This window comes from Sceloporus undulatus, chromosome 5 (assembly GCF_019175285.1).
Source record: "Sceloporus undulatus isolate JIND9_A2432 ecotype Alabama chromosome 5, SceUnd_v1.1, whole genome shotgun sequence".
Classification (NCBI taxonomy): domain Eukaryota; kingdom Metazoa; phylum Chordata; class Lepidosauria; order Squamata; family Phrynosomatidae; genus Sceloporus; species Sceloporus undulatus.
In genome coordinates, this window is record NC_056526.1 from 134,471,245 (window position 1) to 134,485,929 (window position 14,685).

At 39.5% G+C, this 14,685-nt stretch overlaps 1 protein-coding gene across 3 annotated transcripts in view; it reads left to right on the plus strand.

The window, feature by feature from the left end:
• HPGD (15-hydroxyprostaglandin dehydrogenase) overlaps positions 1-13,255 on the plus strand; it is a 31,716-nt gene extending 18,461 nt beyond the window's left edge. For all 3 annotated transcript variants that reach the window (XM_042468798.1, XM_042468797.1, XM_042468799.1), the window contains 3 exons: positions 1,513-1,589; positions 5,034-5,197; positions 11,204-13,255. In XM_042468798.1, the coding sequence (XP_042324732.1) occupies positions 1,513-1,589; positions 5,034-5,197; positions 11,204-11,342 (380 nt within the window). In that variant the 3' untranslated portion in view covers positions 11,343-13,255. The remainder of the gene's footprint in view (positions 1-1,512; positions 1,590-5,033; positions 5,198-11,203) is intronic.
• Positions 13,256-14,685: the final 1,430 nt, after the last annotated feature.

A 14,685-nucleotide genomic window follows, 5' to 3' on the forward strand; every position in this document is an offset into this window, starting at 1 on the left:
GCCATAGCATAATTTTGAGACCTATTACACTGTTCTACTGTTAATGTTGTGTATATATGAGATTCAGCAATGAGGCCCCCCTTTTTTTCAGTTTCTAATTGCCAACTCCCTCCATTCCCATTCAGTACTATTTTACAAGTACCCAATTGGAACACAAGTTAATTTTTAAACATTCACTTTTTAAAACTTTGTAAATATATATTGATTTTAATCCAGCTTCTTTTTTCACTTATGGTTACATTCCCTAAGAGGACTTGCTCCAGTTCTTGCTGCCAGAATAGGGAGTGGAATCAGTGATTTCCAGTACCCCGTTTCCCAGCATTTCCCAGTGTCACTGTTCCCACTATTCTGGAAGGAACTCTGAAGCCTCCTGAGCAGATTTTTGATGGCATAGAAGACTGCTGGAAGAAAGAGTAATCAACAAATACCACCTCCCTCTCTTTGATCAGTGGGTACTTCCCCTGAATCAAAAGCCTTTTCTGGATGAAAGGAACTGTTCCATCCAGAGGAAACAGACCCAACCCAGAATACAGTATTCTTAACTAATGGGAGTTGGGGGATGTGACTTCTCACTCTAATTTAGTTCTGTAGATAGAAAAACACTGTTTCATTTGGAAGACACTTTTATTTTCTGTATTCCTACTATACCAAATGGTCTGTCATTTCAGTGGAAGGAGACAATTGTTTCAGGGTAAAGAAGTGTTTCTGTTCCCTAGTTAGAGCTTTATGGTATGCAAGTTTATCACTTATGATTCCATCCAAATCTTTTCTCTAGTTTCCAGCATATTGAGGACTCTCAATGGTCTGGAACTTAAATTCCCTGAGTAGAGTTTGGACACTCCACTTCACCTAGCACCAACTTACAGTTATTTGCCACCAGCCCAAACTGCTTTTTCTGCACCTTTGCAATTCCTCGAACATGGATTGAACAGTTTCATGCAATATATATGGAGTGTGTGTGAGAGAGAGAGTGCTTGTGATGTAAAGCAAAATCATTTGCCCTTGTTTCATATCATTTGTCACATGTTTCTGAAATGTTCATTTTAAAGTTATTCTCTTGTTATTTTTAATGACTGGGAATATAAATAATACAAATATTAATAATATAAATAATAGAGCCAGCATGATTAGTGGTCTGAGTGTTGGACAGTGACTCTGGAGATCAGGGTTAAAGTCCCTACTCAACCATGTAAACCCTGGGTAACCCTGGGTAAGTCACACTCTCAAGCTGAGAGGATGGCAAGGGCAAACTCCCTCTGAAGAAACTTGCCAAGAAAACCCCATGATAGGATTGCCTAAGGGTCGCCGTAAGTCAGAAACAGCTTGAAGGCACACAAAAACAATATAAATAATAACTCATCTTTCTCCAAAGGGGAAAGTGTTTGGCTAAATAGATTCTTTTTTTATTTTCACAGGTATTACTCAGTTCTCAGATTTAAAATATATCAATTTATATGAAAAATTAATATACATCAGTTAATATCTGTGACCCTTTTCTTTCTATTATTGAAGGACTTATGCCAGCTCCTCACCAGCCAGTCTATTCTGCTTCAAAGCATGGGGTAGTTGGATTTACACGTTCAATTGCTGTGAGTATAAGTAGAATCTCACAATTTTCCTTATGAAAAATCTATGTTCCTATTTTCCCTTCACTCAGTATCTAAAGTAGCTTCATTATCTGAATTTCAGCTACCTTGGTATTTCATCTGCTGAAAGCAACTGTGTAGTTTACAATCACTCTTGCTTTTCAGAATTTGATTATCTGTATTTTTATTGTCTCTCACATAATTTGCATAATGTGACAACAGTGCTAAGAAAAACACCTATCTGACAGCAGCTTAAATTAATAGAGAATAGGCTCTTTCCAGTTCTCACAAATGTCTTTTGTGTCCAATGTTCAAGTATTCAGTGTAGTATAGGTACAATTATAAATTAGCATACCTTGAACAGATGTTGTATTGACAAAAGGACAAATGTTGATCAATGTTTGGATATGAGTCTGTCTCCCTGTCACTTACTAGGGCTCAGCAACAAGATTGATCAATGAGTCAGCTGACAACCAAAGTAAAGGGCCAATGGTCCAAGTCCATTCTTCTCCATTTGTTTCCACAAGTGTACTGGTATCTTTCTGAGACTGGAAACTTCAAATTAGCATATTCTGTGTTGTGTGGTGAACAGAGTAATTACATGAGAGATACAAGTAATATTGCGTGTGTATACATCTGTCCATTTCCTTTTTGTTCTAAATTCAGATATAAAAAGATTGCCGTGAGCAGAAGGGCTGCTTTGGGATATTGAAGGGACACTGATAAATGATGGAATAACTGTCATACAAATGTTGACCAGATGTGGCCCACAGCTTGCTAGCTGCCAACTATGGATGTATCAGTCTTTCTCAATGTGATGCCCTCTAGAAGTTTTGGACTGCCAGTATCATAACCATTGGCTAGACGGGCTGGGTCAGATGGGAGTTATAGATCAAAAGGTCTGTAGGGCACCAAGTTGGGAAATGTTGTAGTAAGCTTTTTAAAGCAATAAATCATTAAATCATGGTTAAGCAAAGGGACCACATTGTTGGAATTTTTTCCAGTGAGCTTTAAAGGTAATTTTGCTTCTTTAATTCTAATACAAGTTGAATATCCCTTATACAAAATGCTTAAGACCAGAAGTATTCTGGAGTTGGGATTTTATTTTACTTTATTTTTGAATACAAGTAGTATAGCATGTACCTGTATTGTATTTGCAAGGCTTGGAAAGAGTCTCGGGAGACATGAGGCTGGAGAATGACACAAGGATCTGTGAAATCACCGTGTAGTGCTAGGTACAAATCCACACCTTCTGTCAATTCAGGGATCATTACTTCATTCTCCAGTCTCTCCAGCCTTGCAAATATAGTGAATGCTACCTTGCTTGTATTCCAAATTCCAAATCCAAAACATTCCAAATTTAAACGCTTGAAGCTTCATGAAGGCACTCAAAAAGTTTTAGATTTTGGAGCATTCCTGATTTTCAGATAAGAGCTACTCAACCTGTATAGCTAACAACATATCTTGAGTTAATAACACTCAGTACTCCTTTCTATGCCATTTGCCATTAAAAAGTCAAGTAAAATGTTGATGAAGAAGCAAGGTTTGGAAATACTGTACAGTATAGTATCAATTTTTTAACTTGAACAAAATAAGACTTGTAAACATAGATGAGGATTATGGAGGAACACAAGAAGCTATCTTTTACTAAGTCAGCTATTTGTCATTAAATTGGGTATTAACTAATCTAGAGAAGTAGAATAAGCTAGAAGCCTTCCATGGACTGAATGATGCCAGGGGCTGTATTCCTAGCAGAAGTTATAGTTGGATTAGGACAAGTCATGCCATGGTACAGAGACTGTAGATGACAGTGGGGATATATTTGCAAGCTCAAGGGAAGCTCTGCTGTTATTTCTGCAGGGATTCCTCTCCCTCTGCAAAGGAATGGGGAACTTGCAGGCCAACCCTAGACCAGATGCCTCCCTTTTCTAGTCTAATCTTACTTGCAATGGCTCTCCAGTTCTTACCTTATTTCTTTTTAACAGCAGGCCTTCCCAAAAAAGAGGATCCCAACAATTATCGTCCAGTTAGTCTGAAATCAATAACAGGAAAGATTCTAGAGCAAATCATCAAACAGAGAGTCTGTGAACATGTAGAAGGCAACTCCATAATCACTAAAAGTCAACACGGGTTTCAGAGAAACAAGTCATACCAGACAAATCTAATCTCTTTCTTTGATAAAATTACCAGCTTATTAGATAAAGGGAATGCTGTGGATATAGTATATCTTGATTTCAGTAAGGCCTTTGACAAAGTTCCTCATGACATTCTTGAAAACAAGCATGTAAAATGTGGGCTATACGAGTCAACTGTTACAAGGATTTGTAATTGGTTGACCGGCCGAACCCAAAGGGTGCTCAACAATGGCTCCTCTTCATCCTGGAGAGAAGTGACCAGTGGCGTCCCACAGGGGTCTGTCCTGGGCCCAGTGCTATTCAACATCTTTATCAATGACTTGGATGACAAAATTGGGGGCATACTTATCAAATTTGCAGATGACACCAAATTAGGAGGGAGTAGCTAATACCCCAGAGGACTGGACCAAAATTCAAAATGACCTGAATAGACTAGAAAGCTGGGCCAAAGCTAACAAAATGAAATTCAACACGGAGAAATGTAAGGTACTGCACTTTGGGCGGAAAAATGAAATGCACAGATATAGGATGGGCGACACCTGGCTGAATGAAACTACGTGTGAAAGGGATCTGGGAGTCCAAGTAGACCACAACTTGAACATTAGTCAACAGTGCAATGCGGCAGCTAAAAAGACCAATGCAATTTTAGGCTGCATCAATAAAAGTATAGTGTCTAGATCAAGGGAAGTAATACTGCCACTCTATTCTGCTTTGGTCAGGCCCCACCTGGAATACTATGTCCAGTTCTGGGCACCACAATTTTAAAAGGATGTGGAGAAACTGGAGCATGTCCAAATGAGAGTGACCAAACTGGCAAAGGGTCTGGAAGCCATGCCCTATGAGGAACAACTAAAGGAGCTGGGGATGTTTAGCCTGGAGAAGAGAAGGTTAAGAGGTGATATATAGCCCTGTTTAAATATTTGAAAGGATGTCATATTGAGGAGAGAGCAAGCTTGTTTTCTGCTGCTCCAGAGACTAGGACCTAAAACAATGGATGCAAGCTACAGGAAAAGAGATTTCACCTCAACATTAGGAGGAACTTCCTGACAGTAAGGGCTGTTTGACAGTGGAACACACTTCCTCAGAGTGTAGTGGAGTCTCCTTCCTTAGAGGTCTTTAAACAGAGGCTGGGTGGCCATCTGTCAAGGATGCTTTGATTTGGATTTCCTGCATGACAGGTGGTTGGACTGGATGGCCCTTGCGGTCTCTTCCAATTCCATTCTATGATTCTAAGACTGAACCTGGAATATTTTGAATGCAAAGCCACTCAGACTCTCCATCTAACATTTAACATATCTGATATATTTTGTAGATGGCTTCTTCAGTTGGAAAGTATGGTGTACGAATAAATGCTATCTGTCCTGGTTTTGTCAACACACCAATTCTACAATCAATTGACAAGGAAGAAAACATGGGCCAATATTCAGCTTACAAAGAAAATATCAGAGATATGATGAAATTCTACGGTATATTAGAGTGAGTAAAGTACACACAAAGTGAGATTATATTTAAAAGATGGAGAGAAGGAATGTACTTGCATGATAGGCAGGAAAAGGTTACAGCTTTGCATTTTAAAATTTTTAAACTTAATTTGTTTGAATTGGCTCTTTTTATAATTTAAGTTAGTTTCCCTCAGTCTGGGAGCTGGAGACCCCCTATTAATGATTAGATTGATAGTTAGATTGATAGAGGTTACTCCTCTAATACAACACTGATGTGCTCCCTGCTCTACTAAATGTCTACCCAGCAATCTTAGATACCACATATTTGTTCAAGGTCCCACCATCGATGGCCTTTTTGGATTTTGAATTGTCACTGATAGCTGTTCTATGGATTCAACCATGGAGGTAACACCACCAATGCCATGCTATTTGATAGTGATAAAATTATCAAACACTCAGACAAGGACTGAAATGGGGGAAACAGAAAAAGACAAACACTGACGTTTCCACTGACACAAGTTGTTTTCCTATCTGTCATGATTCCTAATGCTGTCAGTTTCACTGGTACATTAATGCCTACCCTTGGATTTGACCTCTCAGTCTGAACTGATGCACTCTACTCTAACTTTCAGTTCTCTCTTTGTCCTGTGGCACTTTATTCGCCAGTACCTTGCAAAAACTAGACCTTATGCAGACTGATCTTAAAGGCCAGCTTGGGGGTGGAGTCAGAGCATATCATCTGTATGACACACACCCTGACTCTGCCCCCAGGGTGACGTGATGCCACATGCCGCTCCACATGGCGCACAGCATCATGGGGCTCCTCTGGTGCTGCATCTGCATGAAGGAGCACTGTAAAGCCACAGCACTGCAGCTATCGTGCCTTTTCCAGGGCACAAAAACGAGCTGCTTTTTCCAGCTCCTTTTTGCGCCTTGCAAAGACCAGATTGGGGGTTCAGCGTGCAGTTGCTATGGCCCTGATCTGGCTGTAAAAGGAGCAGCTGAAGGCCGCCCCTTTGGGGCTGTCTGCACAGTCCCTTAATGAGTCCAAGACCTGCTCCAATTGGAAGATGTATTTCAGGATTAAGATATGTTTCACATTTAGATTCAAGAGAGCCTAGCAGTAGATCACATATCTCAGGAAGATAATTGACAGTTATTAGTTTATTTTCCAAAGTAGCAAAAGAGAAAAGCAAACTGTTCTAAATCAAGACAAAATTCACATTGCTTTGCAATTCGAAGGCACTGTACAACATTATACAGTGCGCCCTTTTCTTATGCAGGGGAGCCGTTCTGGCCCCCAGCATAAAAAAAATGTGTATGCTCAAGCCCCATTGAAAATAACACCATGGGCATGCACCCCATTAGTCTTAATGGGACACGCCACCCCTTGTGCCCCACACACTCCCACAGGCTCCCTCACAGCTTTCTGCATATGCTGAAAGCCACATATGGTGCGTCCGCATATGACGCGGGTGCACTGTACTCCATTTTGTTGATTTTGATTGCAATCACCACATGCCAGAAGCTGTTCGCTGACTTTTTCTTCTGATTGATGCCTTTTCATCTGCCTGAATTACATCAGTTTCAATCATTGCTTCATGTTTTGCACAGGTGTCTGACAGAATCAAACCCATGGTCAGCCCCATATAGTTCTAGATTAATTTGTCACTTCCAAGTGAGGTGTTGGGACCAAAAGCCTTTACATTGAGAGAATTTACCTTCCAGGAACTGGGACAACTTCTGATCTCACCCAGACTGGCTTAATTCCCCTCAAAAGGATACCGAAACAAGACATGTTTCTGCCACAGTAGCTACATCCTGAAAGTATGCAAACAGTCTATGACTGACATACCTTCAAAACAGTTAGCTAATTATCTCCAAACGTAATAGGACATTTAATCTAGTCAAGTTGGGTGGTCATTTGAACAGATGTACGAAATTTTGTAATTCCTGCAGCAGTAGACCAAATTTTGCAACTTCCTTCAAGAAAAGGCAGCCAATATGGTTTATTTTGACCTCATATACACCTTCAAGTGGATTGACAGCCCATCTCAGTGTCAGAGGCCATTGGTTCCTGTAGGTATTTACTTTTGCAATAACTTGTCTCATATCAAAGCCCACTGAGCTATTGGGTACCACCAAACTTTATTTCCCGGCAATGAAGACTGTCTTATTGGTCATCATTACTTTAGCACAGAGGCTGGCAAACTTATCTGCTTTCCATCGCAATCTACCCTTTCTGTGATTTCACAAGGAACAGGTGGTGTTACATCCCTCCAATAACTTTTCTATCCAAAGTAGTTTCACATTTTCACATGGCTTTGAATTTTTTTATTTTGTTTTGTTTTGTTTTGTTTTGTTTGTAGTTATCCTCCTCAGTCTAAGGAGCTAAACAGACCACCCAAAAGGGCCAGTGTTGGGGTAGAGTGGGGGCCTGGGGCTGCACAACACACACCTGACTTCACCCCCAAACCGCTGTCATGCTACCCACCCACCCGGTGAGCAGCATTACGATGCTCCTTTAGCATGGCATTCAGATGATGCACCCCAAAAGGAGAGCCAGAAAGTGCCGCCACATTTTGCCACTTCTTTGGGGGCTGGAAAAATGGCAGATTCAGTCAACGGTGTGCAGTTTTTTCAGCCCCGATCAGACACACAAAGGGGCAGCATGATGCCTCCTCTTTAGGGCCATCTGTTTAGGCCTCTAGTTGTACTCCTTCTATGTCTGAGGAGCCTACTTATTTTATTTCAGCTAGACCAGAGAGTTCATGTAACTTCAAAACTCTTTGTTTAGTACAGTGGCCCAGTAAAGGGTAAGCCAAAGTATTGCAAACATTTTCTAAATGTATGTCTGGAACAATAAGATTGTTGACAAGCATGTTCCATTTACCATTAGATAGCATTGTACTAGAAGACTGGATGCTTTGGCAGCTTTCTGACAGGAATGCCTCTGCTTGAAACTTGGCCCCTGCCTTCAACCTTTGTTTAACATTACCACATGGACCTGAGGGACAGACAAGAGGCATGTTTTGGCAAAGCAGTGCTGGCATTGGTTCTTCAATTACACTCTTTGCAGTGAGTGTAGCTTTCTATACTCCCATATGTATGAGTCACAGAGAGTGCAAAGAAGAAAAACAGGTTGTTTAACTTTAACTGTGGTTGTTCAGTAACCATCTGTGAACTCGCACAACTTGTCCTCTTTCCTTTAAGTATGGCATGCAAGTGTGAATACCGTTTTGTGGAGTATCATTGTGGCTGACTGTAATTGAGTGAAGAGGCAGAAGCCATATTTGGAATGAGTGGGAGTGAGTGAGAGTCTTGCCCAAAATGCCTCAGCTTTCCACAATGACTATGGAGGGACATGAGAGTGCATATGTGTGAAATGACCACTGAAAGAACTGCAATTAAAGTAAGCAACTTGTTTGTGTTGCATAAAACTCTGGCTTTATTCTCAGTGAGTAATTAACATCACTTGAAAGAATGTGAGGACCTGCAAGGCCCAAGTGCTGTCCAGTTTCCTCATGATCTCTTTTACTCCCATTTTTCCCAGGCCATTTCTTAGTAATAGTCTTGTTCCACATCTAAACTCTTGTAGACTCTGTTCTGCTAATCTCATTACTGACCTCCCTATCGCCTCACTTGTCCTCTCTTTTTCACAGCCCTGCCTCTTTCATATAGGAGTATAAGTGTAAATCTCTCCCACAAGACTTAGGTCTCAGCTCGCACTAAACCAGTACTAAAAAAGATGGTTCCAGCATGCCAATCCGCAAGCAATAGGCTGCCATCCCTGGCATGTTTCCAGGAAATAAACAGTTGTAGTCAATTGAGCACAAGTCACTGGCCCATCTGAATGGACTGGAAAACCAGAAAGTCCCTGGTTTTGTTCTTGTCCTTTCCCTTTGTTTTGTTGTTGGTGGTGATTTTGTTTTGTTTTGGGTTTTTTTTGGAGATCTACATAACATTTTCCCCCTTCGGAAGTATTCCCAGGGAACTCCCAACACTTACAAGGACTTTTTTATTTCCACTCTCCATGTCAGTTTAAATTAAAATTACATTTCCCTAAATAAAATTTACATCTCCATGGCAGTGTGTTTCTGTTATCCCACAGCTAGGTAAGACGGGCATCACTAAGAAACATAGTAACTGTTCCCAGTACAGCAAATTAAACAGAGATCAAGTGAAGGAAAGGAATACTAGCAATAAAAGAAAATAATCCCAATGCTTATCTAGTGTAATTTTATGAAAAGGTCTCAGTGGAAATTGATGAAAGTCCATTTCTAAAATGCCTGAATCTAGATATGATGTGTGATCAGTTGGAGAGGAAGGAGAAACAACACAAGGAGGGAGTGAGAAACAGTTTGGATGTAACACCATGAGTATGCTGGTAAAATCAAAGCAGAAAGAATTGGAAAGTCTCCATACTTCCAGGGACTTCCTGTATGGATGAGCACACTGGCACATTGGGGGAGAGGGGGGACTGACAGTCCTCCAGATCAGGTAGCCTGAGAAGCATCAACCCTAAATTACAAGGGAGTGGCTCAACAGCAGAGAGGGATATGATTAACTGAGTGCTTCCTTCTTCCTCTCTCCTTTTGGCAGGTCATAGCAAACAAGCCCATACCAAACAGAGCAACACATAAATCAGTGTAGAGCTATCCATTAAAACTGTGAATGTGTTTGCAACATTTTTGATTTACATTAAGTTAGATGTTTATTGTAGTGATGTTTAGCTCTCATTGGGTTTAAGTTAATTAATTATGCAAACCAAATAATAACCCCTGCCCCAGGTCTGCTTTTATTCATAAGGATGGCTGCAGTGGTATAAAAACTAGGACACAGGTTGAAATGGGCCTCAAGCAGTCACACGTGGCTGCAATGGAACAAAGGGTACAAATCACACTGAAGCTGCTGTCACACTGCAGAATTAATGCAGTTTGTCACCACTTAAACTGTCATGACTCCATCCCATGGAATCCTAGGATTTGTAGTTTGTTGTGGCACCAGAGTTCTCTGACAAAGTAGGCTAACTCTCACAAATTTTAAAATCCCAGAATCCCATATCATTGAGACATGGCAGTTAAAGCAGTGTCAAACTATTAATTCTGCAGCCTGATTCTCCACTGCTTTACTGAGGAGATTATCACACCGCCTCAGGTGCCTGACTTACCTCTTCCAAATTTGGCTCAAATCCAGAAGTTAGGCTGATTTTTATCACATGGAAATTTTACTCAAAACAGTTTCCTGTTCCCTCCAGTGTTGAATCCGGGCCGCATAAATTGCTTCAGTTGCCATTTTTTCCAATTCCGAAGCTCCAAAAAAAAGGTCCACCAAAGCAACTTACAGGGCCCAAATATAGCCCAAATATAGCATTAGAGGCAACGAGAAGCTGTTTGAGAGAAAAGTCCATGTGATAAACTGAAATTGAGCCAAATTCAGAAGAGGTAAGTTGGGCACCAGACGTGGTGTGATAATCTCCTGAGTCTTCTTTAAAAGCTTCCATTTATATCAACAAAAGCTTATTGAAAGTCTTGTTGCAATGGAGGGGAGTGATTTCCAGCACAGGCTCAGCAGCGTAAAGAAAATAATTAGTCTCTCCATCAGAAAATTACATGCTGCAGTGAAACTTTTAATAGTACCAAATGTAACTTGGGAGGGAGAAGGAACAAATATGAGAAATAAAGACAGAAGGGAAGCTGATAGGGTTGGCTAGAAACTTTTTGTGGGGCAAATGCAGGTTGGGAGACAGGTCCTTGTGCCTGCAGTATAGGTTCTTAAAATACAATGGATTATATGAACACTTAAATGGTGATTTAAACAAGTGTTGAAATTATTCCCTGGATGTGTATCTGTGTATTCATGTGTGTATCACAAATGGTTTGCCTCCAGTATGCATAGATACTCAAGTATATTTAGCCTTGCATAGGGTTGCAGTATTACTTAGCTTCTGTATTTTCCTTAATAGCAATAAGGCTGAGGGTATGTTCTGCATATCTGTAGCATACTATCTCTAATTCTTATAATCTAAATTTATTTTTAGCCCACAATTAATTGCCGAAGGGTTGATAAAACTTCTTGAAGATGACAAGTTAAATGGAGAAATTATGAAGATTACAACAAATCAAGGGATTCATTTTCATGAATACAGTCCACTACCATTTCATTCCAAGATGCAATGAACCTGTTATGTGACTGTTTTGAGAAGAAATATTATTTGCTTCCTTGAGACTGTTGGAATGAATTGTTAAGCAATAAGAAAATCTTGCTTAATAGTAAGAATTCACTTGTGTTCTAAATCTATTATGTGAAGGACTAGCTATATTGCAAAAATGATTTTTATATTGTTGTTACTTTAATATTGTTGTTACTTATTTTTATATCAGATGGCATTTCAAGTGCTGTAAAAATATTTGAATACTATCTAATTTTATTTGTGACAAAATGTAAAATTTACCAAACTGCAAACCTGCTTCTTTATTGTACCTTTGAATGTGGCTAAAACATTGTGCACTTAGTATAGCCCTTTCTGTTCTGTCTTTCAGAGATTAGAAGGTTGCTTTTTTGAAATGTGGTGTAGTAGTTTGAGTGTTGGACTAGGACTCTGGAGACCAAGGTTTGATCCCCAGCTCAGCTATGAAACCCACTGGGTGCAAGTCACATGCTCTCGGCCTCAAGGGAAGGCAGTGACAAACCTCCTCTGTAGAAATCTTGCCAAGAAAACCTCATGATAGATTCATCTTAGGGTTGCCATAAATCAGAAATGACTTGAAGGCAAACAACAAGAAGTTAGTTATAATTCCAGTGCTTCGAGTATTTATTTACTATAATAGTTACACTTTTTAAAGTACCTCAAAAGTAACTACAATAGTTACATTTTAATAATATTAAATTAATTTAATGACTGTCCTGTGGTAAAAAGGATACTTTCCTCCTATCTGTCTTGATCTCAAGGCAATACTCATAACAGAGCACAAGAGGCAGCACTTGAACCACATGATATACCTCTTCTCCAGTTTAGTGAGCCTCCTGTATGGCTATTGGCATAACTTTTGTTTCACTGCAGAACAAGTGAAGTTATCCTTCATTAAGTTATAATTGTAATGGAATGTAGTCATACCCATATTATTGGGGGTATGTGTATGACTTGTGTGACATGGGAGGAGGCTTGCTTGGGGGCTTGATAGTCTTCTAATTTTTTGTGTGTGTGTAGGCCCAGGTCCTCTGCTTCAGCACATGGTCTCAAGGAAGCAGGGTATCTGCATATAGGAAGTGGGTCAGAGACTTGATTGAGGAAGGCACTACTAGTCACTAGCTCACTATAAAGCAGAATCCCCAGTCCCTGAAGCTTGGCAAAAATGGAAGAGATGGTGCAGTAGGGGAAATGCAGCACAGAATAGGTAAAAAGAGGTAGTACAGGAATACTTGGATACTCTTATGAATTCAAGTCTCCAGGGCCAGTTGAATTACATCCAAGGGTATTAAAAGAACTGACAGATGTCATCTCAGAGCCACTGTCAATTATCTTTGAGAATTCCTGGGAAACAGGAAAGATCCCAGCAGACTGGAGGAGAATAAATGTCCTCATATTCAAAAAAAAGGGGGGAAAGAGGACTCAGATAATTACCATCTTGTCAGCCTAACATCAGTACCAAGCTAGACTAAGCTTATCTCTTTTTTGAAAGAGTTACAAGCTCAGTAAATGAAGAATGCTGTGGATATACCATATATTGATTTCAGTAAGGCCTTTGACAAGGTCCCCTGTGACGTTGCAAATAAGCTTGTAAAATGTAGGTTAGACAATGATGCGAAGTGGATTTGCAATTGGTTGACCAACCAAACCCAAAGGTGCCACAGGGTTCTGTCCTGGGCCCAGTGTTATTCAAGATCTTGATAGATAATGGAATAGAGAATATGCTTATCAAATTTGCAGATGGCACCAAATTGGCAGAGGGGGTAGCCAATACCCTGGAGGACAGGATCAGAATTTAAAATGACCTTAGCAGACTGAAGAACTGGGCTAAAACTAACAAAAGGAATTTTAACAGGGAAAAATGTAAGGCATTTTACTTATGGAAATGAAATGCACAGATATAGGATGAGTGATATCTGGCTATACAGAATATGCTGCCTCTGAGTGTGGTGCAATCTCCTTTTTGGATTATTATTTTTTTAAAACAGGCTGGATGGCCATCTGTTGGGAGTATTTTGATTGTTAGCAGGTTGGACTGGATGGCCCTTGTGGTCTCTTCATATTCTATGATTAAGTGTTTCTATTACTAACTACCATTACAATAATTTAATGAAAAATTTAACTGAATCTAATTAACTAGTTGGTCTTTGGTAAAGCCAAAGAAAAGTTCTCTTACAACCACAGTGGAACACTGGATTTACTGATATCACTTTATAAACATGTTATTCAAACTTCTATATCATTATATCACTGGTATTGATTATATCACTGTTGTCAGGTCTTTTTCCCCATCAGAATATTTAATATGTTCAATAGATGAAATGGCTGTTTATTTAATTTCTACCTGGTGGTTCGTTTCAATCTATTCTTGGTGTGACTTACTACATTACCTGTCAAAATCAAAGGAGCCATTATTACCAAACCAAAACTTATAACAGGTTAATTATCATGACTGCACAAAGGACCTGCTATTGAGGTACTTTGGTAGGCAAGGTCTGCATGGTCAGTGTTTAAAATGTTACTTGAATAAAAGGAATTAATTATTGTTGCATTGTGCTTTACTAATGCATTGTCAGTATCTCATGCCCTGTAACACTGATTTTGCATTTTAATCTCTTTTTCACGGGTAGTGCAAATGAACAATACATATATGAAAATATGTTAAAACAAATGCTGAAACAAATACAAAGAAAAATATCCAAAGCCAGTGTGGTATAGTAGTTTGACTCTGGAGACCAGAGTTTGAATCCCTGCTCGGCTATGGAAATCCACTAGGTGGATTTCCCCAAGCCACACACTCTCAGCTTCACAGGGAAGCACTGGCAAAAACTTCTCTGAACAGATCTTGCCAAGAAAACTCCATGGTAGGGTATCCTTAGGCTCACTATAAGTCAGAAATGATCTGAAGAAACACAGCAACAACACATACATGATCATGGTATTAGAACTCCAAATGTCTAATAAATGTGAGAAATTTGTTACAGCATCTGCATGTCAAACACAATGGAACAAATAGCAATACACTATGACAAACATACACATACATTTTATCTTAATTTTAGCAGGGCTAGTTTGCTCCTTTTTATATAATTACATTATGAATGTAATAAGGCACAAGCAGGCTGTTCATTTTATGCTGCCTCTGAGTGTGTGTTTGTGTTCTTTATTCCTATTACTTTGTGTGTCATGTCTCATTCAAGATTTCCTCTCTTTATGCCAATCTCTGTTGAAGTCACATTTCTGAATGTTTTATCCTAGTTTTATTCTTAATTTTTTAATATTAATTACATAGTAATATTTTAATTGTATCAATTTTCAATAAAAAGACATTT